At 42.9% G+C, this 24,576-nt stretch overlaps 1 protein-coding gene across 8 annotated transcripts in view; it reads left to right on the forward strand.

The window, feature by feature from the left end:
* The window catches only part of PAK1 (p21 (RAC1) activated kinase 1), an 87,189-nt gene that overhangs the window by 37,424 nt on the left and 25,189 nt on the right, over positions 1-24,576 (forward strand). For 6 of the 8 annotated variants that reach the window (XM_054269689.1, XM_054269687.1, XM_054269692.1 and 3 more), the window contains 2 exons: positions 19,454-19,664; positions 24,470-24,570. In XM_054269689.1, coding sequence (XP_054125664.1) covers positions 19,475-19,664; positions 24,470-24,570 — 291 coding nt within the window. In that variant the 5' untranslated portion in view covers positions 19,454-19,474. Of the gene's footprint in view, positions 1-3,752; positions 3,832-13,215; positions 13,653-19,453; positions 19,665-24,469; positions 24,571-24,576 lie in introns of those variants that run through there. The other 2 variants (XM_054269686.1, XM_054269685.1) reach the window with 2 other exon arrangements.

The raw sequence follows: 24,576 nt of genomic DNA on the forward strand, positions 1-24,576 counted from the left end.
TTTCCTTGTCCTTTCACAGTCTTCATTTGAAAAGCTTTCCTCTGTTTTTGCCTTAAAAACTGCCTTTGAAATGAAAGTTCCCTTTTGTTTCACTGACTATAAAGTGTGCATGATAATTACAGGACAATTGCTGTGTTAGGTGAGATACTTCAGCGTTTCTGCAGGACAAAACCCTGCTCCAAACAGGAGCATTTCAACTTCTCTCACTCAAACCCCAGGGGCCAGGGACGAGGAATTTCCTCAGTTTTGTGCTCAGCAGTGACAGTGGTATCTGTGTGGATACAATTTATTGCACTGTAAGTAATAGTTTAATGGCCTTGCATGAGATAAATGCTGTTTCGTGCTGGTGTGTGGTTTTCAATAGTATGGCAGAGAATTACTTAGGCCTTTTAATCTGCATCGTTCAAGAAGGCAATATTTTAAAAATGTGATTATGATATCAAAGGTTTGTGAAGTGGAGGGCAGAGAGACTTTTGCTGCTCCAAAGTTTTCCTGTCTAGAGAATGTAAGTCATAAGCATGACAACCATGGGATTTTTTTTGTTTTTTGCTATTTGATTTGATAGATTTTTATTCTTTGAGTCAGGCTTCTTTCCTTCTCCTGCATTTGGATCCTCTTAAAAATTACTAGTTTCAGGGAAAAATGCAAGCATAGCAAAATACCTGTGGAAGTCTTCTGTCATTTGCTAACTAATTGGTGCTTTTAGAGTGGTACCTGTCTTGTTTCTTCAGCAGTATGTCTACTTAGCTGTGCTCTTGCTCCAAAATAAGTCGTGTTTCATTCTCTGAAAGCCCCACTGTCCTTGACTGTCTTTTAAACTTTTTTTTTATTTTTATCATTTGTTTGGGTTATTTTTTGTTGGTTGCTGTCAGGAAGATGCTGTGGTAGCTAAAGAGGCTGTTCCTCTTCCCTGTTGTATCCCAGTTGTTGCGTTGGTCATTTACAAGGATGCGACCTGACTTGCACCATAGGTGTTGACCCTCTCTTGGGCAAAGGCCTGCTGCCTCTAGGGATCCAAATAAAGGATCTTTTTAAAAATTGGATGCTACAGACCCTATGCTGTTGTCTGTAAAATCAGGGGCTTTGGTTTGGGCAGGACCCAGGCACAGTACTGCCCCATTCAGAGCAGCGGTACTGTTGCAAAGCCTTTGGCCCCTGGAATGCCCGAGTTCCTCAGCTCCCTGGAATGCCTGAGTTCCCTTGTTCCCTGAGGGATCAAGGCCAGATTGGATTGAACAGGGCTCATAGACATGTTTCCTTCAGGAGAAGCACTCAGCTCTGGCACATACTTACCTGGTCAATATTTGCACAGTTAAGAGTGGGACGGGGATGGGAAAGTTCATCAGCCAGCGGTGAACTGGTTTCCTGAGCATCAACACCATTACATTTGGGTACAAAGGCACTGTGTGGGCAGAAACTGGCCTCTCAGCCCTCAGTGCCTCCTTGCTGTAAACCCATCCACCCTGTCCCAGGTCGTGCTGGGGATGGCAGTAGCTATTTTAGGGCAGTTCTGGAGGTATTGGGTGGGAAAAGATAGGGATTTGGGTGCTAGAAAAAAGTTCTAGAAAAGCATCTGGAAGTGGGGGTATTATTGCACAAGTTAAATAATACCCTGGATGTAACTGCTTTGTGGTTGGGGCTGTTTTAAAGTGTGGTTTATTTGGCATTGAATAGCTATCAGAGAGGTGTTTTTAGCCACTGTGCTTTTAAAATCAGCATGCTAAACCCCCTTGGATTTGTGAGAATATGTACATATGCAGACTGGTGTTGGTTGAATTCAATTGTTACAAAACACACCCTTGGAAACCTCATCTGGGATGGTGTTGGCATGTCCCTCACATTTTGCCAGTTTTCAGAAGCCGTCAGGTAGTACTGTGTGGGAAGTGTTACAGGGATAAATCCTGAAATCCTAATTTGGGCTAAACTCCCACTGTTTTCAGTGGGTGGCTTGCTGGCATTAAGGCCAAGTACCTCTCTGCTGTTACAGATGACCTTTCTGTCCTTTAAAAATCAAGGAGACTGAGACTTGATGCCTCTGTCTTGTACTAGAGATCAAACTGCAGGATTGCAGCCCTTAAAGTTTGTACGTGTGCTGAGATTTGTGAACAAGAAGTTGGTTAACCAAAAACATTTCCAGTAACTGTTCTTTAGATTCTCAGTAGTGCTGGTGAAATGCCAGAGATCTGGAAACAGAAATTAGCTGCTGATTTAGAGCAGTGCATGAAGAAGGCACTCATTCTGTAGAGGAAACACTGATGTTTTGAAAATTCTACTTTTCATAAATAAAGAAAATATAACCCCATGTATTTTAAATGGAAAAATTAAAATTCTTTCTAATTGCCAGCATAAATTTATTGAAATTGTTTGCTCAGATAACTGACTTTTAGTTTTTTAGGAGAATGTTTCTTTGAAATCCCTGCAACTTTTGTCAGTATATTGCTTTCCAGCGAAATTGAATTAAATGTATTTTAGAAGTCAAGAGTCTGAAAGTAGGTACCTGAAGTTCCTGACTCACCAGGTGGTTGAGATCATAAGTTGTTCTGGCTTTGTCTCTCTGTGCAAGAAAGAGGGAAGATGTTGTGTTTGTGTTGGCAACACTTAAGAAAATCAAACAGTAAGAAAAGAAAAGAGGCTCAAATCTCTCTAGAAAATGTTGCTGTGCAAACCTTGGCTGGCAGAAGGTCTTCCCAGTTGAAGAGCTTCTTTCCTACATCTCAGTGGAGTGCCAAAATTCAAGTCTGACTGGACCCAACTTGATGTCAGCCTCAAGTGTTATGTAAGGGTACCCCAAGAACTTGCTCAGTTGTGACTGAGGCTCTGAAGCCCACACTGTATTATTTTTCTTGCCCATTTCCCCTTAGGTGGTCACTGGCTATTCACATTTCAAGCTCAGGAGGGCTTTTCTGTCCCATCACTGGGACTCCAAGGGGGAAGAAGCATTTTCAAATCCTTCCATGCCCCCCTTTACCTCTGAGTTCCCCCTCAGGATTGTGTACAAAGCTCTCTTTTTCCTTTTTTTTCTCTTCCTGGGAATATGTTTCTAGTGCTGACTGAAATTGCAGAAGCAGCTGGAAGGGCTTCATCTCATGCTGTGTGCTCTTTAACTACCTGAATTGCCTTTCCTTTAAAGAAGTCATTGACTGATAGGAGGAGGGTGGAGCAGACAAGAAGTACTTTGGCTTTCTCCCCCTCTTGTGCCTCCAAGATCACAAATGAGGTCTGTGAGAGCTGGGACAAGAGCTGGCATCTCCCAAGTACTGGAACTGTACTCCACACACTCAGTTTCGTAATGAGGGTGTTATGGTACTGATCCCAACTCTTCTGCTGGTTTTCTGCTCAAGGTTGTCACAACCACTTCTAATTTGTCTTCATCACTAAACTGTGACTTTGGAGGAGTAAAAACATGCTTCAGACAAGTAGTCTGAATGATGTTGTGTGTCTCTCTCCTTTGAAGCCTCCCTGTCAGTTTGTGTGGCTTGTAATTGCAGAATCGTAGATTGGCAGGAACCTCTGTGTGGATAGTCTAGTCCAATTCCCCACCTCATGTAGTGGCAGCTGAAAGAGCTCAGTGGCATGTCCAGTGGAGTTTTGAACATGCCCAAGGATAATAATTCCCATTATCTTCCTGAGCAACCTGTGGTTTTCTGAGTTCTGTGGTTTTTGTGTCCATCTACCCTCATCCCCACCCAGAAAAAAGGTGGTTTTGTTGTGGGGTTTGTTCTTCTATTTAAATGGAATTTCCTGTATTTCAGTTTGTGCCCACTGACTCTTGTCCTGTTGCTGGATACCACCAAGAGGAGCCTGGTTTCATCTTCTTTACATCTCCATCAGGTATTTCTGCACATTGATAAGACCCTTCTGAACTTTTTCTTCTGCAGGCTGAAGAGTCCCAGCTCCTTCAGCCTCTCTTTATATGCCAGACGCTCCAGTCCCTTCATTGTCTTTGTGGACCTTTGCTGGACTCTCAGCAGTGTGTCCACATCTCTGTTGTACTGGGGAGGGAAGGACTTGTCTCAGCACTCCAGATTTGTCTCACCAGCCCTCAGCAGAGGGGAAGGATCCCCTCTCTTGACCTACTGGAAGTTCTTTTTCCTAATGCAGCCCACATGCTGTTGAACTTCTTTGCTACAAATGTGGTTTGGAGGCTTATGGCACACTTGATGTCTTCCAGGAATCTCAGGCCTTTCTCTGCTTTTTCTGCTTCCATTCTGTCTGTTGGCTCCCAGTGTATGCTCCTGAGCAGCAGGGCTTTGCACTTTCCTTTGTTGAACTGCAAAGGTTGGTGTTGGCCCATTTCTGCAGCCTGTCCACATGCCTCTGAGTGGCCTGCCTGGTCTGTTAGCCACCACTTCCAATACTGTATCATCCTCAAACTTCCTGAAAATTGACTTTCTGCTGCCACCCATAATCTTTCCTTTATAAAGAATTCAGAGCCCTGGGTGAAGTATGTAATGAATCAAATCTCTCAACAGTTCTAGAAAGTACATTGCTGTTCACTTGGGAAAGTCAGACAGGGATGAGGCAGCTTCACTAGCACTAGCAGAACATTAAGTGCTGTGCCTTGTAGTAAAGGACTTCATTATTATTATTTAGGACTTCCATTCCTTGAATCTCTAATACTTCATGCAATACCAGCTCTTGCCCTTTGCTAACACCATAGCAACCTGCTATAAATGTCACTATATAAAGTGGCTTGTTGGCCAAAAGCTGGACAAGGAATGCTTTCTAGGGCAGGAAATCCATGGGGTCAGTAAAAAAGTGCAGTAGAATGAGAGAAAAATCCCACTGCTATTTTATAATATTGCAAAGTGATTTTTCTTTTTCTCTCCCAAACTGTGCCCTAGAGGAAATAGAGGCATCAAACCGAAATTCTCTCAATGCTTTATCTATATCCCCCTCCCCCAAAACCTACATCCTAGGCACCGTCTAAACCTCTGGGCTAACAGATGGTGTTGAGAGGGGGAGGGAGGGGGAGCAATTTGCATCTAAATAGCTGAAATAAGAAAGGGTCACGTCCCACAGACCAGCCCTACTCACCTGCTGTTTAAATCCCCCTGAGAAACAGGAAAACGCACTTGGTTTTTAATGTCTGTGTCAGCTGTACTTGCTCACTGAAACTTTCTGCCCTAAAAAAGCTGCAATCCTCTGCATCTTGCTGTAGGGATTCTGTTCTGCCCCCAAAAGGATGAACTTTTAAAGCTTTAGTTCTCTGAATGGATTTGACAGCTGTGTCACTTCTGTGCAGCCCTCCCATCAGAGTGACTGTTGCTGTTGGTTAATGTAATTAGCACAAGCACTGGTGATACAGAAAAGGTTCAGAGCAAATATTCCCTCTTCTGCCAGCTTGCTACTCTCATGGCTGCCTGATTGCGCCTTCAGAGGTGCTCTAGCCATATGGTCCTGTGGCCTTGTGATGCAACATTCCGTGCTGGGTTTGTGTGTAGGTGGGATGGGCTTTGGCTCTAGTGACCTCCAGGCTGCAGCCCAGTGGGGATCCTGATCCTGCAGGACTGTGGTGGCATTGGATGGTTGTGCTTAATCCTGCAGGCATGCAAAGGCTTCCTGACTGTGTCCTGTAAGAATTCCTCAGGTCTAAGACCTTGCTGCTTTGTAATGATTTTGTTTTGGAGTGTAAGGGTCTTTTGCCCACCTCTGTTACGCATTCATGGAGACTGCTCTGGGGCTACCCCCCTGTCCTGGCAGCAAGAAGTGTGCTTTGGTCTCTTCAGGCAGTTTCTCAAAGTTTAAGGCTGTGGAAAGCCTGTAATAAGGAAAACCTCCACCATTCTTCATAATCATGGACGCATTCAAGACCCCAAAACCATCCTACCTTATTTCCCAGTCATATTTGGAGAGGCAAGAGGGCTTTGCATGAAGTTTAGTCTTAGTACAAAACACCAACATGAGCAAAGCCTGGTTCTACTCATCAGTTCCTTGGACTTCCACACTCAAATGCTAAAAATAAACAATGTGACAATAGTCCAGGTGGTTCAGGAACTTTATTATTGTTGTCTGTTGACAACATCTTCTCTACTTCCCAAGAAGGCAGAGGCATTGAAAGGTTGAGTTTGGCAGACTGGAAGGCTCTGCAGGATAAGGAGTGGTGAAGATGATGTCTGGGGACTCACCACTGTCTGCTGTGTGTTGATCTGGTAGAATAAAATGTCTGCAGAGAAGGATTTCTATTTCTGGAATGGCAAGACCTTGAATCTCTCCTTTCTTCAGCATAAGCCTGGAGGGAATAGGTGAGGTTAACCTTTGCTAAGCTCCTGGGCCCTCCCTCCCACAAGTGTCTTAGAAGAGGAAATGGCCTCAAGAAGTGTCTTTGTTTTTGTTTTTTTTTCCCTCTCATTTAATTCCCAAGTATATTTCAGTACTTTGGGTAGTAGTGGTTGCTGTGCATTAGGGCAACATGGATCTGGGCAACAGCCTTGTTTACATGCCTCTGGGGAATAAGTTTATTTATTTTATAATTTAATATAGATTCCAATTAATAAAAACAAGATCCAGTGTATGAATGCTTACAGAAATAACTGGCCAATGCACAATACCAAATTATATTATTTTAGAGCAGTCTGTGGTACTTTATAACTTTCCACAAATGTTTTTCTTTTTAGTACTTTGTCACTTGAGGATAGCTATGTTTTATTAATGGTCATATCACATGATGCATGCTCACTGTCTGGGAGTAAACAAAATAAGTGAGTTAACTTGGGTGGTGCAAGTTACATACACACATGCACATATCAATGTGTGTGTGTGGATATACATGTTTATACATCCACACTCTCTTCTGTAGGACAGACCTCTGCCCTGCTCCTTCTGCCCCCTTCCCCAGTTCAGTGGTGCAGGCAGGTGACTGGCTCTGGCTGCTGTGCTGCTGGTCTTTGCTGTGGATAAAATGCTTGTTATGCAGCAGAACCCCACAGACCATGTAAGAGCAAATCCAGAAATGAAAGATACTATTGGAAATATTTATTTTCCCTGTTTTTTAAAAACAAGACCATGTAAATTGTGCATCTGTAGCAGAGGTGCATGTTACTTTTTGACAAAGGAGGCAAAAGGGGACTGTATGAGGAATTAGGTGCCCTTTGAGGTGAGGTTTGCAGGTAGTGGGATGGAGACTGGGGAAACTGGATTTCACAGAATCCTAGAATGGTTTGTGTTGGAAGGAACCCCAATGATTATCCAGTTTCAGCCCCTTGCCTTGGGGACTGCCCTCTACTGTGCCAGGTTGCTCAAAGCCCCATCCAACCTGGCCTTGAAGACTTCCAAGGATGTGATACCCACAGCCTCTTGGGCAGCCTGTTTCAGTGCCTCAGCACCATCACAGGAAAGAATTTCTTCCTAGAATCTGATCTAAACCTGCTCTCTGTCTTATGGCCGTTCCCCCTTGTCCCGTAACTCCATGCCCTGGTCCAAAGTCCCTCTCCAGCTCTATTGTAGCCTCTTCAGGTACTGGAAGGTGCTCTAAAATCTCTGTGGAGCCTTCCCTTTTCCAGGCTGGACAATCCCACATCTCTGAGCCTGTCTGCATAGCAGAACTGAGCATCTTTCTGGTCTCTTCCAGTTCTGTTCCAGCAGGTCCCTCTAACACTGAGTGGGATGCAGACTCCAGGCAGGGTCTCACCAGAGTGGAGCAAAATGGAGAATTGCCTTCTTCTACCTGCTGGTCACAGTGGCCTGAGATGTAGCTGCTTTTATTTTAGCAGGTTTCTTTTTGTTTCTTTTATTAAGTGGCTTACCAAGTGGGTGACTGACATTGGAACATTTATTTCTGTATCTTCCCAAGCTGTCTCACTGGAAGAGGAATTTGCTGTACAGAAAGGACCATTCTGGTAGTCTACAGTGTTACTTCAATCACTTTCTCTGTGTGGAAGTAAAATACTAAAGAAAAAGATGTGCTGAATTGGAACCATGCCTAAAGCAATTCTTGGCATAATGGGATTATTTTACTGACTTTTAATTAAATAGAGTTCTAACTAGTTTGTTTTGAGCATACATACAGCTCTGATTTGTTGCTGTTGGTCTAATTGCCTCCTAAGTTAAAGGTATCAATATTCTAATCCACCTTCTCCCTTGGGATACTGGCATTAAAAGAGGATGTGGAATGCTATGTAAATGATTTACAGGCATGCAGTATAGAAAATGGTCTTTAAAGGCATTAGCCAAAACTTAGGTCTCCCCTCTACCTGTGATGTCTTGACAGAGAGACTGATGAATTGTTATTTTTCAGTATGAATTTATTTTTGTGTCCTGACAGGTCTTTTAAATTGTTAGAAATGTAGTCTGAGAAAAATGCCAATAATCTCAGCCTTTGAGGAAGAAGCAGTTAATGAATCTTCAGGGAAATACCCAGAGTCCAGATGCTTCGTGGGGAAGAAAAGGTTGGGAGCCAGTGGACCAGGGGTTGGGGACAATTCATCATCTCAGATCTAAGATGGAAGCTGTCTGCTGACAACACAAGATACTAAAATGGCAGAATTACAGGCTTATTTTCTTAGGACTACTTTTTGAGAGCCCATTTTAAAAAGTCATGATCTGGGATTTGACTACTTCTATTTAAGATATATTGGTTAATTTTTGTCAGAAATAAAGCATTTCCTTTTTGCAGATTTTTAATTATCTTTACGAATTGAAACCCTTTGGGGAAGTTTCACCTGTGTGGGATATAAATTCAAACCGTGCTGTAAGTTTGAAGAATATATATTAGGCTCAAATCCAACTTCTTACTTCAAAGATTAAATGGACCTTACAAAGTAGAAGGCCACAAGTTTAGATGTCTGTTTTATTACATTTTAATAGAGTAGCAGAGACTGACAAAACTTTTGTCAATGTAGAATATTTAAGCACCTCGGATAAAACTAGATGCACATTGAAGTGCGTTCACAGGAAAACAAGAGTTATTTCCAGCCTGAAGAGATTTTTCTTAAAAATAAAAGCAGCCAAACATGCATATGTTGGGAGGCTGTGAATGAGCACCTGCAAATACCAGCAGTAGAGGAATAACCAGGAATGGAACAAAAAGTTGGATGGGGCCCTGAGCAACTTGATCTGCTGGGAGGAATTGCTGCACATGGGCTGGACTTAGTTGATTTTTAAGGGCCCTTCCAAACCAAGTCTTTTCTATGATTCCTTGGAAACTTGGGCCGAAAGAAGCAACGCGAAAGAGTGGAAGAAGCAACCTCATCCTTGCAAAGAAGACAGTTCACTTAAGCTGTGTTGTGGATTGATTTGAAGGATCTCCTTTCCCCCAGCAAATGTATTTTACTTCACTGAATCCCTCTGCAATGAGAGTAAGAACAGGAAAGATGGAGTTAGTGCAGGCTGTGCCACAATATGAGTATGAATTATTAGTAAAGAGTAAGGCAGCACTTGCCTTGAGACAAGTGTAAATGGCATAAAGTGAAGGGGGAAAAAGTGGTTTGGGAAGTGCATCCCTATGCATTGCTCCTGGGTGTGCTCAGGGACCAAAGCTGGGATTTCTTGAGAGCTGTGCAATAGCGGTTTGCAAAACTGACTACCCTGTTTCTATCTTGAGGTTTTGTAGCAAACAGAGCTGATACTGTAGAGGTGAGAGGTGAAATTATGGTGTACTAGTTACAGAATAAAAAGTATCCTTTTATACTCTCTTTCCTTGGATAGGAGAGAGGGAGTGTGGACAGGTAACCTGAGGTGGGTGCTGGGTTTGTGTGGCCAAAGCACTGAGAGAGCTTTGGGTTGTGGGTAGGTACCATATCTCTATGGCAGCCTGCTTCTTAATTGCTGAAATTAGGGGAGGATGATCAGAAAACTGTACCTGGACTTGCTGTATGCTGTGCTCTCCCAGTTCTTATGCTGGTGGTCTTAGGAGCAAGTAGCTGTAGGACTTGAGCAAGATGACTTAAAGCAATGGGAGGGAATACTGAACAAAATGCCTTAACTCATACAACTTCCTAGAGCATCTGTCTTTGGTTGTTGTCTTCATTTTGGAAATTGGTTGAGTTTTATCTACCCCTTAGCAAAGGTACAACATTGTCTATAGAGAGATTCTTGTCTGCCCAGTAGTAGCCATAAAAAGATTTTTATCATTTTAACTACACAAAGGACAAACTATAACCTGACAAAGCAGTCTTGAGATGAATAAAACATGCATACTGGCAATCCATCGTAATCCATCCATCAGTGAAATCCCAATTCTGCTGAATGTGCAGTTCATATTGTCGCTAATTGTATGATGTAGATGCTTGTCCACTGGGAATTGGATGGAAATTAGCAAGTCACTTGCTTCACATGCTGACAGGGCTGTGAATGGGAGCTCAGTCAGTCTCCTCTGGGTTGGGTTTTATGGCTGCAGTGTTGCTGCTTCTTGAGAAAAAATCAATTTTAAATAGGTAGCAGTGAAGATCCATGCATCCTGCTGAAAGCTGCTTGGGTCACTAACTGTAGCAAGAACAGAGGGTAAGAAGATCTGTGCCCCAGAAAAGCACAGATCTTTGCTCAAAGATGTTGAGGAAAACCTTGCCTGCTATATCTAGCCTTGCAATTAACTCCTACTCCTAATTACATAGTGCTTTAAAATGGGCCTGCCATTGTAATAAATGATGTTGTTATATTTCCTTTTGTTCAGTGGAGTAAAAATAGTTCACTTGGCTCATGGGCTTTATTTAACTGAGCGCTAATGCAGACTTGGTTGTAATATATTGCAGAAACAGCAGTTCCTTTGTGCCAGTCCTATAGAGCTTTCTTTTCTCTACTGACATACAGTAACTATGATTGGAGTCTGAGTAAATGATGTGATAAAGGGCTTGATGGTGCTTCCTAAAAACAAACTGCTGCTCGTTAAATTAAACGATGATAATTCTTAATGGACTAGTTAGTGCTCTGCAGTGCATTTGGTACAAGTAAGGAAGTCTAGGGATGTGAGACCTTGCCACTATGGCTCCTCCTGGATGTTCTAGAATCATCAAGTAGGTGGAATAGGGAGTTTTGCTAGATAGCATATAATTATAAACACAGAGGTGGTGTTCTTGCAGCAAAGAAAAACCACTGTGACAGTTTAATTAGGGGAGAAACTGCAAACCACCTTAGGCTTTTTCATTTTCCCTTATAAGTGAACTGCTCATAGAGCATTTCATGTATTGCACTTGAAGGAGTAATCACTGTAAACCTGAAGCAGATTTATGTGCAGTTCTCAGATTGCCTGTCTTCACTGATATTAAATTAGCTTTTGCAGCACTGGATATTTGATGGTGCTTGTCTCTAAATTCAGTTTGTCTACAAAAACCTCATATTTGATGCAGAGCTTATCCTGTCTTTGGAGAGCTATTCAGTCTCCCCTCTTTTCCCAGCTTTGAAGAACCAAAACTTTTAACAAAGCAATGTGAAACTGAACCAATATTTGTGATTTTATTTAATTGAAATCTACTGCCAGTATGAAAATCCTGTCTAGCAATTAAGGGAATGTGACAGCTTTGCCAGTCATTACGTAAATACTATGGAGCACTGGGCTTCCTACTGTCATTAGCTGCAATGAACACAATGGAACTATACACAGGAGCAAGAACTACTCTGATGATAAATGTTTGCATTTCCAATTAGCACTGAACTGTTGTGGCATTTTCCCCTCAGTCTAATTGAGGGTCTTGGGTGGTTTCATTCACTAATGATAATTTGGTTGTCTTCTCGCTCTTTACTTTCCCAGCAGCAAAAGAGTTGAATGAGTTTTGCTCTTAAGAACATTGGTTTCCTCCTTGCAGGTCTCTGTCTCAGCGTTTCTTCACTTCAGAAAAAACTCAGCTTTTACAGGTTAATGTAAACTTTCATCTATTTATGTCCTGTGGCTTTTTGCTAACCACTGCATTGCAGTGTCCTCTGTGCCTGTGGGATGTCGTTGACTTGATCTAAAAATGTTCTCGTTTTCTTATATGTTTCTTACCCCCATCCCCACTGCTAAGTGACAGATCTCTGGATTTAAAAAGGTGCAGTTTTTGCAAGTGCTAACATGTATTTAAAGTGTGAATGCATTGTACTGGGAATTATTCCACATTAGGAGAGAGCAGGGCTTAATTCTGAGCCCTGTGCCCCATGTCCATCTTCCTGCATTGGAAACTTTTGAATGGAATAATGATTAATGATTCAGCTGCTCTCAGTTGCTGTTGCTGCTAATGTGTAGTTAGGACTCTGAGCCAAGTAACTTAGGCAGGAGTAGTGGGGGTGGTTTTAACTGTGTGCATTAATATATTCTCTTTTTGCTGCTTCTAGTCATTTCCTCTGGAGCACAGATTTCCTCCAGGAAACCTGCTCATATGGGTTTTGAATATGCTTTAGCATAAGAGGCCTTTATTTTTCCCACCCTGCTTAGCAAGCTCCAACTCCAGCAGCTACTTTGACTTGTGTGGTTGAAGCCCTGCCCTCCTGTGATCAAAAGCAGAACCAGAGCCAAGGCTGCTCTGTGCTGTGCTGGAAAAGGGAGCCTGTCCTGACATCTGCAACAGCCAGCTTGCTTGTTCAGGCATGTAGGGGGAGGGGAGGCAGCACTTCTGGAGATGAGGAAATAAGGAGGATGATTTGTGGGCTGAGAACTTTTAAAAACTATACTCTTGGTTCTTTCTGTTGCAGCTTGGATTTTATTTTTTTTCCTCCTTGAATATGGCTGCAATTTATTTCTCTTGGGCTGTTTAAAAGCCCTGTTAGGAGTGGGTAAGTGCTTGGTGAAAATGAGGAGGCTGCTGCCCAGGGATGGGATCAGGCAGAGCTGATCTCTGCAGTTCTCCAAGTTTGAGTACTGGAGCACAGTTAAGGGGAGTTCATGTGTTCCAGGTACTTGGGCATAGCTGGCATTGATTGTGAAGTGGTTATTGTTTGACACAGCCATTTGTTTGTGCAACAGCTGAAGCCAAGTCTAAACACGATAATTTAAGCTGGCATTCCCTCTCTGTGGTTTTGGATTCAAGCCTAATGTGGTGAAAAGGGCTTGACCTGCCTCAGTGCTTCTAAAACCCCCAGTGTGCCTGGGTTACTGTCACAGTGGTCATGCATGGGCCCACACTGGGGAAGATGGTGAACATTGGGCCTTGATTCTTTCTAACAAAACAGAAAGAAGCTTCCTTAACTTGAATGAAAGGAGAACTCTGTTGCTAGGAATCGAGTGGTTATAATTAGTCTGTTCTTCTTTAGAAGCGTATCTGTGCGGTAGGATGGGTTAGCGTGGATATCTGCCCAGGGAGAGATTTTGCAGCTCTCCTGCCCACTACAGGGATGTCCACGTCCTCCTGCAAAATCTGGGCTAGGGAATCCCACCTTGCATTTAGCCCAAACTGCTGGGATTGAATGAAAGGCTTTTTTTAAAAGGGCCGTCCAGACTTTCAGCTTTTAAAATTCCAAGCCATGGGACTGTCCAGCTTTTCCTGTTGAGTTGTAAGTGGTCAGTCATCCTTTATGTCTGGCACTATGGAAATAATGCTGGCAGTGGAGCAAGACTGCAACTGGTAGTTGGCCATCTGCCATGAGAGTGTCTCTCTTCCCCCTCCTCACACCCACCCACCCACTCGTGCTGCAGTGGATGCATTCTCTTCTACGTGTATACTGATGTTGAGAGATTATTCTTTCATTTAGTTTAGCAATTTCATCTGCATCTTTAGGTGTTGGCAGCACCTGCAGGGATCTAACAGGTAAGTTCTAAAAAGACATCAGTAAACATTGCTGTTTTGTAATTATTTGTTTGAACTTTATGCAAGCCCGTTGCTTAGTCTGTTGGGGGTTTTGTGTTATTTGTTTGTTGTTATTTTTGTTTTGTGTTTGTTGTAGTTTACATGTAAATGCAGGGTCTGGGCTGGTGCTTTGCTGGTCCTTGGCTTTTTTTGTTTAATTGGCACGTTTACACAGAGCTCAGATATGCAGTAACTGGTTGGGGAGACAGCTCCATGCTAGGGTTTCTGAGGGTTTTTTAATCACCTCTAAATGCGGTGATCGGTCTTTCCTCCCTCAGAGTGTGTTGCAGCTGCCTTTTTTGTGACAGCATGTGTTCCTGGTCCCATCTGCTGCTGAGTGGAGGAAGAAGACACCTCTTGCCTCTTTTTCAGGTGGAAGGCGTGGGGTGCCCTTCCTTCAGCGTGAGACTGGTGTTTGAGACTTAGTCCCACGTAAAGTAATAAAAAACGAATGACTGTCTTCATCCTGTGTGGAAACCCAGCTGGTAAACTCTGATGTTACTTTTTCTGCTGGGATTCGCATGGAAGCGTGACACACAGGGAGGGAATCTGCTGCTTGCAATGTGTTTGAACAGAGCAGGGCACAGCCTGTGCTCTTTCTCACCAGGGCAGTGTGAGGGGGAAGGAGGTGATGTTAACTGTGTGTGCTCACAAGCAATTTCTAGCCATGGGGTGGAAGGATGCAAGGATACTGGTGCAGAGGTAAAACACTTGTTCTGATAAGGATCAGCTCAATTAAAGGTTAAGACTCTCTCTTTTTTTTTGTTTGTGAGCAAGACACCCTTTCCTCACCCTGCCAACAACAGAATACTAGTGTCTTGGAAAAATGGGAGATTTCCTTCTGGTAGTAAGCAGAGAAGAAAGAGCAGTTGCTGAGCATCTTCCTCCTCCCTGTCTTGTTTAATATAGTTTATTCTTCTGTAAGTTGTAGTGAGTAACTTACAGCTACTCTCTTGCCAGACTGCATGAATTATAGATGTCTCTTTTATGAGTTTTCATGTTGACTCCTGCAATTAGTATGCATTGGATGTAGTTATCTGTATGGCATCTACTGCAGTGTAGGTTTCAGCCTTTCTGACTTTTTAATTGCTTTCTGTTTTAGCAATCAGTCATATGTCTGTCTTGCTAAGGAATGCAAAGAGAACACAAGCAGCTTGATAGAAAACTAGAGTTCAGCATGGAGCAGCAGGTTTGAAATGATGTGCTCAAGTTCGGTGGAAGGAAAAATGACATACATAGAGGGTCTTTGTTCTCTCTTTTTTCTGCTTGTGTGTGTGCTAGAGTAGGGTCAGAATGTCCCACCTACTTTTGGGTCCCACTCTGCAAGGTGAATGTCTCAGGAGGCTGTGCCTGTACTACAGTTTATGCCTGTAGTTTAGGAATAAACTTCACAATTTCCAAGGCATATATATGTGGCACTTGAGAGTGGCATTTAGTGGTTAACACCATGGTGCTGAGTTAATGCTTGGATTGATGATCTTAGGCTCTTTTTCAACCTTAATGATTCTGTGATTGTCTTTTGTGTTATATCATCTTAACAAAGATCAGCAGACCTGCATGGATCTTTGCATCTGTGAATGTACCCTGAGCTCTTGGATACCACTCTTTGCACCTGTGGGTGCTGTTTTCTGTTCACAACTTCTGCTTGTTCACTACTTCTGCTTGCGCCATCTGCCTACGTCTGTCTTCTTCCTGTCTGCATAAGTGTTTTGTAGGTGTAAAAGGAGAGTTTGACAGGTTTGCTGTTGAATTCTGTTGAGTCTGGGGCAATGATATGTAGCTAATGGCCTGCAAAAGTTGATTGGAAGGGATAGGGGTGCATTGAAGGCAACCATAACTTGACTACAGCAGTCACAGATTGCAGTATGTAATAAAGCTTATCATTATTACTGTGTGCTGAAACAACTCAAACTTTCAGTACTCTCAAATGTCTGCAGAAACAATAGTCCTACATTACAGCTATGCCTTCCCTATTGGTGTCTATGGAGTTTGGTTTGAGTGCTAGTATTTTAATATATATAGTAGTTGAGAATAATTGTGTCTGCAGCTAAAATGTATTCCCCCATATGACTCTGGTTGAAAAGTTCATGTGCTGTTTCATTGCTTCCACTGTTCACTTAATCACTTCGTGGAAACCTAAGATGGATTTCTCAAGGCAGAGTCGTGCTGGTGTGAAGAAGGAAATAACTCAGAGCAGCGATGCTTTGCATTCCTGTTGGAATGGAATGGCTTGTGCCGAGCTGAGTGACTCATTTCAGTGGCCTAGCACCGACGTTCTGCCGGCTGGGGAAGCGACTGCCTGGTGCTCTGAATTCGGGCAGTGCCTGCACGAGGGGGTTTGTTTAAAGCCTACTTACATGTGAATTGGCAGGAGATTATTTTAGGAAGAAGAGAATTTGCACAGCCAGCTGAGCTGCAGTGAGGGAGATGGCTAACCACTTGGCCTGGCTCTGGGCTCTCAGCTCTGCCTTGGCTGTATAATCCTGTCAGGACAGGGTTTCATCTGTCTACTTCGAAGCCAATAGAAGTTGAAAGTATAATGATATGGCATTTGACCTCTGTATTGCAGTGGGAGGATTTATTTAAGCAGGTCTTTGATTTTCCCTTTAAATATATAGTGGCACAAGGCTTTTGGGAACCCTCTAGTGCAGCTATTACAGGGGGGAACTTCTGTGGAATTAGTCTCTTAGTTTTGTGGATCAAGGGATTTCTCTTACCCCCCCCATCTCCAAACAGCTCATGTAACTCCAAACATAAGACTTTGATGAAGAGAAAGGTCTGTGAACTTGAGTGATGGAAGGAAAATGAGAGGGTGTACTATAGGCTTTGCCTACAGCAAAGGTGCAGTTATCAAATAGGTGTGAAACAATATTGGTTGTAAAACTATGTAACTTCTCATCAGTTACTTGCTCTTTCGGGGAATAATGTAAGATAAACAATAGCTTGTACTGCCAGTTTCTATCCCTGAGGTAAAACAGTAATTCACTTGTGCGCTATCCTTTCTGACTGAGGGATTTTGAAAAACTTTCTTATATTGAAGAAACTGAGAGCAGATGTCCCTGGGGTTACACTGGTGGAACTGAGGGGGAGGATTCTTGACATCCAGAGATTTTTCTTATACTCTTTTTTTTTTTTTTTTAGGTTTTTCCTTATGTTCTCTTTCTTTCTTCCAACACTAGACCAGCCTCTGCCTGTAATCTGGGGCTTTTTTTATTCTTCCTCTCACTTCTTTTTCTCCAGCCTGGAGCCACATACTGCTCTATTTTGATCTGATGTTGCATCCATTCCCCAACTTCGTTAACTTTACTCTTTCTCCTGCTTAGTTTTGTGCCTCTGACAGCAGGTATACTGACCTCTCTGCTCAGTGGGAGAGGGACCCAGAAGTGAGTCAGTCTCCATCCCAGCCATGCCTGCAGCTCCAGGAACTCTGGCTGATGGGGGAATCTTTGGATGCACCTTTATGCAAACCCCCGTTGGGGGTAAATCAGGCTGTTAGAGCAGCAAATGTGGTGCCACTCCTGGGGAGGTCTGTTTGGCAGGCAGAGGGCTGCTAACATTCCTTTTCCTTCTGCTTCCCTGTTTGCAGTGTATTCCTAGCACCTTCCTGGCAATTTGCTTTTTCGTGGTTAAATACGATCAAAGCAGAGAATGCATCTCTTGTGGGACACTGCTGCTTATGTCGTTTCAAATGGTTTAGTTGTGCCAGTTCGGTTCCAGCCGCTGACACTGTGACGTGCAAAGCCCATCAGGAAGGGCTCGGGATCTTCATGTTTCACAGGATACATGTGCAGCAGTGGCTGCCAAAATTATCAGTTGGGTTTTAGCTTAGACTTTTTTTCCACTGCTTAGGCAGGGAGAGTATTCATTTGCACCAACCCCTTCATGGCTGGCACCCCAGCTGTCACTTAGTTCTGTTCTGTTTTATACCCAAGAATGCCATGAGGCTGAAGTGTGAGTGGTGGGACATGCACAGGGCACATGTGAGGACACGCCCAGACAAGTGCACAGATAATTTCCCCCCACCCCTCCCAAATGCCAAAGCTGTCCCACCGTTAAAATCAATCCCCAAATGCTAGTCTGTCATTTAATATTCCTTTGCATAGCTGTATTGGAAGGAGAATGGGGCTAGGGGCAGACCTTTTACAAAGTTCCCTGTGTGTAAAGACTTGCCCAAAGCCTTACAGGCTGTACTACACTGCCAACCCTCCCATTTAAGGGCAACTGTGAAGAAACTGGGAATCAATCAATGGAAGCAAAGGTAGAGCTGCAGGCCAGCCATGGCTTGGCAGGCAGCAGGGAAACTCTGCTCTTGGCAAAATCTGGCACATTGCTGCTGAGTGACTTCCGTGGGCAGTGTTTGCCTGCCTTAGTTCCCCAGAGCAGCCAGAGCAGTGTGCTCGAGGTCCAAGGCTTGCCAGTTACACTGAGGATCACTAGCTTGGCCAAAGAAGACTTTGAAGGCTGGCAGGGTGCTGTGTGGCCATAGGGCTGTGGTGCGGTGGTGAGATGTGTTCAGTGTAACTCAGTGTCACACTGAGTCCAGCCTATGGAAAGCGGCTCCCTGGCAGTCAGCAGTGATCTCAGCCTTGTAACTGAACTTCTTACTTGCAGAGAGCAAACAGCTTCTGACTTCTTGCCACGCTGCAACTTTCCCTGAGTGAAACAACTTCCCTTACTGCCTGTGAAAGTGGTAAAGCCGTTGAATTGCTTTTTCCACCCAAACAGAAATTGTTCCCACTTTGGTCTTTATTCAGCAGTTAACTCCCAACTCACTTTTGAAAGAAAACATAGTGCAGATGAATTCTAGTTTCCAGAAGGATCTTGCTGCAGCCAGGCTGTGCTGGGAGTAATGCTGATCTCATTTGGGTGGAACAAGTTAGTTGTTACAGAATAATCTATTACCCTGTTCCCAAGCTTCCGTCTTTAAATCTGCGCAGCAAGGATTATTTACTCATGGATTTAAGTGTGTGTTGGGGATCTGGTTTCGTTTGACCCTCCCAACAGAACAAAATGCAATCAACTTCCTGGCAGTTGGAGTTGCTCCTGGAGTGTGCAGTTACTGCAGGAAGGCCAGGGCTGGCTTGGCACATTCAAGGGCTGTGGCACTGCATCTGAGAGGGTACAGCTCAGGGCTTTGCAGCCACCTCTGCCTCTGAGCCCACTCAGCAGCTCTTTAGCAAAGGAGCCTGAGCAGCTGCATCAAAACTCTGAGTACAAACTTCATTCTCTGTGTTGTGCTATGCTGGAGACTGATGCAAACCTTTTGGCAGTTTTATGAGAGCTAGCATGGATCTGAGAGGTATTACAAACTCAGCAACTTGTTGGCTCCTTTCAGGTATCCTTCCTCTTCACTACATCATGTTTACCTTCTCACCCTGACTTTTGCTCCATGGCTTCTTTGAGAATTTGTTGTATCCTGAAACAGGCTTTTCTCAGTGATCAATAATGCAAATGACTGAACGTAATCTTATTAACAGAAAAATAAAAGGCATCTTGAGTAGAATTTGTTGTGCTGACACAAATTTTTATGCTGGGTTTGTGTTGCTATTGTTATCCTTGGAAGAGTTCAAAAAGCCAGTGGATGTGGCACTTGGGCATATGGTTAATGGCATACACAGCAGTGCTGGGTTAATGGTTGGGCTGAGGTTTCAGGTCCATCTGCAAATACTGGCTTGTGGTTTACTTGGTAGTGTGTGGTTTTAGTCCAGAATAAATAAATAAATAATTATGGCTTCTAACCTGTTTTCTTTCCCAATTCCCAGTAACGGCCTCCCCAGCTGAAGATGTCTAACAATGGAGTTGAAACAGAAGACAAACCACCTGCTCCTCCAATGAGAAATACCAGCACTATGATTGGTTCAGGAAGCAAAGATCCCGGGACTTTAAACCATGGCTCAAAACCTCTGCCTCCCAACCCAGAAGAAAAGAAGAGGAAGGATCGGTTTTACCGATCTATTTTGCCAGGAGACAAAAGTACAGTATTTTATCTCTTCTTATAAATCTTCTGTCTTGGTTGTTGCAGGGTACATAAGGTACAGTTTGTAGATATGTTTTTTGTAATGATTAAACCTTTGGCATTTAATCCATCTTGCTTTTTTCCACAGGATCATAGAATACTAGAATTATTTGGGTTGGAAGGGACCTTAAGGATCATCTTGTTCCAACTTACTTGTCATAGGCAGGAATAACTTCCATCAGACCAGGTTCCTCAGAGCCTCATCCAGGCTGGCCTTGAACACTTCTAAAGGGCAGCCACAGCTTCTCTGAGCAACCTGTACCTGTGCCTCACCACTCCCACAGTGAGGAACTTCTGCCTAGTATCTAGTTTAAACTTGCCCTCTCTTGTTTTTAATTAATTCACTCTTGTCTTATCACTCCATGCCCTTGTCAAAATCCTTTTGCAGATCTCTTTTAGGCCCCCTTTCTTGTAGTGTTTTTTTTTTCTTTTTTTTAATTTATTTTGCCTTTCCTATAAATTATGAGAACAGTGTCCCTGAAAATCTGGACTAGCTCTGGGACTAGCTCTGTTACTTCCCAGCCTCACTTGTCCATAATGCTCTAGAAAACCATAAGGTTTTGTGCCAATTACAAGCTGGCCAATAAAGCTGGCATTGGCAATTGGTGGAGAGCAGAGGGAGGTATTTTGCTTGTTTTGTTGCTTTAAACAGCAAATAATTTGAGTTATACAAGACTAATATGCAATTTCCTACTAGACCTGTCATATTTTGCCTCATGGCCATTTACTCTGTTCTAATGTCTGGGTCAGGCATTGTCTACTTGCTTTTAAGAACATTCTGTGACTGAAAATTCTTGCATATTTCTTGTGAACTGAAGGAGTTTTTCATGTTCAAGGGACTGTAACAGATGGAAAAAGAGATAGGAACTGTGAACTGTACATGAAATTCTAATTTTTAGGATGAGGATATTTTAAAAAAACTTCTCTCCTATGAATCTTTTGAAGTGATGCAAAAAAAAAAAAATTCATCCCCTAATATGTGCTGGTTTCTTTTTATATCTGACCTATTTTTTTTGGAGTTCCTCTTCATAATACATCAGCTTTTTCTGTATTGTATAATGGTTTCTAAGCACTGGGTAACTGAAGTCAAGACTAAATACCTTCAACTCTCTGGCCTTCAGGAGGGAGGCTGCTTCCTAATTTTTATTAGCGAAAAGACTAATTGAAATGATAACTTCACTAATTTAAATAAGCAAGCTGGTAGATAATTTTCTACAAATTGAGTGTGGCATACATTATTTTTATCCTTATCTGATACTTTTTGGCAACTTTGGATTGTTTTACAAATGTGGAGTCTTGAGCCTGCAGTCCAGAAACTCAGTGTTAAAAGTCTGCTGGGTCTGAGTTGGAACTTGCCATTATGAGTATGAATCCTAAAAAAGCTGCAGGATTTTAGTGTTGACTTACTTAAAGGAGAGGAGTTTTTAAATCTCCAGGATGAACTGTTCTGGAGATCAAAGAAATCACCTGAAACTTGTAAAGGAGTAAAAGAAGTAGAACCTGAAATGCTAGTTTGAGTTGGATTATGAAGGAGAACTACGAACAAGGAGAAAAATGAAGGTTTGGGGAAAATCAGCAGACAGCCTGTGACTGATCCAAAGCTGCCCATGTTTACTGAAGATTGGCCAACATGGCAGATGCTTCAAGACATGAGAGATTTTTGTTTAGCCAAGCCCAGCAGAGCCTTCTGTTGCAATACACCTGCCCAAACGAGAATGGCTGCTTCTGTCCTCTAATTCCCGTTGAGCAAAAAATTCCTTTAACACTGTCACCTTCACTTCAAATTGGTCGATTTCCATCTTATGAAAACTTCTTCTGGTCTCATGATGACAGCTAAATTCCTGTTGTGTCATGCTGCTTAAACGTAGGGAAATTGTTCAGTGTTCACAACACTTCTCTTTGGTTTGTGCCTGAAATGATTTGTGTGTTATTTTTTAGTTTTTATTTTTTTAAAAGGGAAGTTGGTTTCCATTCAGTTAGAGGAAAGTAATTTTGAGCAAATTTGTGCTACCCCAGTACGTGAGCAGAAGTGTTGTATAAAGGACACATGGCGCATAAATCCAGGGCCTCATGCATGTTTGCACACTTGCATTGAGCTATACCCCTTGCCAGGCAGCTCTGAAGATGTCATGCTCTGCCTGCAAAATTCAGGATGTAATTTGTAGTCCTCATTTCCTCTGTCCAAGCCTAAACCGCAAATCTGGCATTTAAAAAACCTGTTGGTTTAATACTGGGTGAGTCCTGCCCAGTAGGATGCAGGGTTTGTGTGACTTGTTGCTCTCAGCAGGACTTGTGAATATTTTGAATTTTCCTGGGCTCAGGGGGCTCATCAGTGCCAGACTGAGGGTGTCAGTCTGGCTTGAATGGGGCACATTTATCTCCTTTGAACTTTGCTCAGCTCAGCTGCAGCTTCGAACAGAGGCAATGATTTACCCACAAGGTGACAGTGTGCAGCAATCAGGAGCCCTTTCCACAGTGACTGGGAGCACTTTACTCCATGTTAGCAGTGGTGAAGGCCTTTCTCATCTCAGTGTGCTTCAGGATGGCCTCGCTGCATGGTCAGACATCATGCTTCACAGTTGCAGCTCAAGTTGCCAGAACATTGTAAGAAAAATTTATGGGAGGCTCTCATAACAGCACTGAACATGGAATGAGAAGGTGATGAGGTGTTTGTGGGAATAAAGCCTTTGGTGGTGGTAGGTAGGTCATCTTAAATATATGATATTATTTTGCTTTTGTATTTTTTTGTTTTAAATTAAGATTCTTCAAGTCTTTTTAGCTCATTGCAAAGATAATGCAATCACTTAAAAGGGACTTTAGTGTTTAGCCAGACTGGGACTGCCTTTCTCTTTAGTTCTTTTTCCCTTATACCACCTGGTTACAAGGCAATTGTATTATTAATGGCTTAATAATGTTTAGGCTTCTAGATCTGTCAGATCTGCCTGAATGTAGAAATAAAAAATCCACCTAAGACTTCTGGATAGCAACCTAATGCCCTTAAGCTTTGTTTAGGAATATGTTCAGCTCTGCTGTGGCAGCTGCCCTGGACCACGTGTGGGTGTTCCTTGTCTGTGCAGAGCTCTTGTGTAGTGGCACTGGTAGAGGTGTCCTCTTCTTCCTCACCTGGGCTTCTGGGCTGAGATGGCACCTCAGTCTGTGGCTTGGAAGAGTGGACTGATCTTGTGGGCAGACCTGTGGGATATGGTGGCTCTGATGGCGCTCCCTGCACCTCTTTGCCTCTGGCTTTCCATGCGGCGCTAGTGCGTGCAGCAGCCTCTGCGCTGCAGATGCTCACCATCTGCCAACCAGCAGCTGCTCCTGCCTCCTCCTCGCTCCCTTCTCAGGGATGGCTCCTCCAGCACTGCTCTTTTCCCCTTGGCACTCTGTCACTCCTCTGTGACTCAGCTTCCCTCATCCCCTTTGTTTGAAAGAGGGATCAAAAACAATCTGTTCCATCTTCGTGTCCCAAATGGAGCATCTGATCCTTTTCATTCTCCAAAATTACTCTGTACAACTGTAGCTCTGTAATGATACAGAGAACAGTGCCAGAGCTGGCACTGAAGGAAATGGGATTCAGTCCTTTGGGGCCAGCCCTGAGCCTTTCTACACACCAACCACAGCAGTGTCTTAAAGAATTGCTACACTGAGTGTTAGCCTTGCAGGCTTCTCAAATACCTGGGGTTTGGCCTTCGTGTTGCCATAAGTGCACTGGGGAATGTCAGCCACAAAACAAATTCTGTTTGGCTTTGGATAAAAAAGGGGAGCAGCTGGGAAATGTGAGTGGTTTGCTCACCTTCTCCTGGCTCTGCTGATTTTGTAACTGCAAGCAGCAGCAGAGCCGACTAGAATGTGGTTCTTCCTTGAACTGATCTCAATTTCTTGAATACAATAAATGGTAAAAGGAAGGTGGAGTCTTTAATACATAATGAATATGGATGAACTTAATCCAATGCATAATGATAATCTTGTTTGAAGACCCCTGTTTAAAATTTGCAGGGTGCATCTGCTTTGATGTATTTCCTTCCCTGTTTCTTGGTGACTTCTGCTCCTCACCTGCCAGATTCTGCTATCTTACTCATGTCTTTAAAACTGGTTATTAAAACTATCTTTAGTTCGTTTTGTGAGGAAAAACAAAGAAAAAGAAGTGCTTTTGTTCATAAGATTTTATAGCAGAATCCCACATTATATTTAGGTTTCTTCACAAACTTTTGAGGAAATAGGATAAAGGAAGCAATTTCTAAGCAGTAGTTGTAGTTAATTTTGTCCCTGGCTTTTGTATGAGAGGCAAGTGCATATTTAAAAGCACATAATATTGTTTTGTTGGGTTTTCTAAAGTTGCTTAAAACAACAAATAAAAAAATGTGTTCAAAACTGACTGGCTTCCACTTATTGCCACTGTAGAGCTTTTGACTCTGACCTGTGTAAGTTTGAGTGAATATTTTAGGTAAATACCTCTCATGCTGTTGAGTCTAGATACACTAGTTGATACTTAACATACTGAAAATATCAGTTTCCTTCTTTTATGTTTGTCCTGTGTTACAGGGCTTTCATTTCTGTTATCCACTCACTGTGGTTGCTCTTAAGTGTGGACAGAAAATTTTTAAACTTTCTGTTTGTCTGCTGCAAGTCAAAATCCTATGACTAGCAAAAATGGGGTGGGGGAGTGATTGTGTAGGTGAATTAGAAGCTATTGGGGAGATTATAGATCTTGATGCATCTATGGATTTTTTTTTTTAATTGTTGTTGTTTTTGTCTCTTGCAGCCAACAAGAAGAAAGAGAAAGAGCGGCCGGAGATCTCCCTCCCCTCAGACTTTGAACACACGATTCATGTGGGGTTTGATGCAGTCACGGGAGAATTCACAGTAAGT

Source organism: Melozone crissalis, unplaced genomic scaffold, assembly GCF_028551555.1.
Source record: "Melozone crissalis strain CALT ecotype California unplaced genomic scaffold, PUWL_Pcris_2 ptg000008l_1, whole genome shotgun sequence".
In the NCBI taxonomy this organism is placed as follows: domain Eukaryota; kingdom Metazoa; phylum Chordata; class Aves; order Passeriformes; family Passerellidae; genus Melozone; species Melozone crissalis.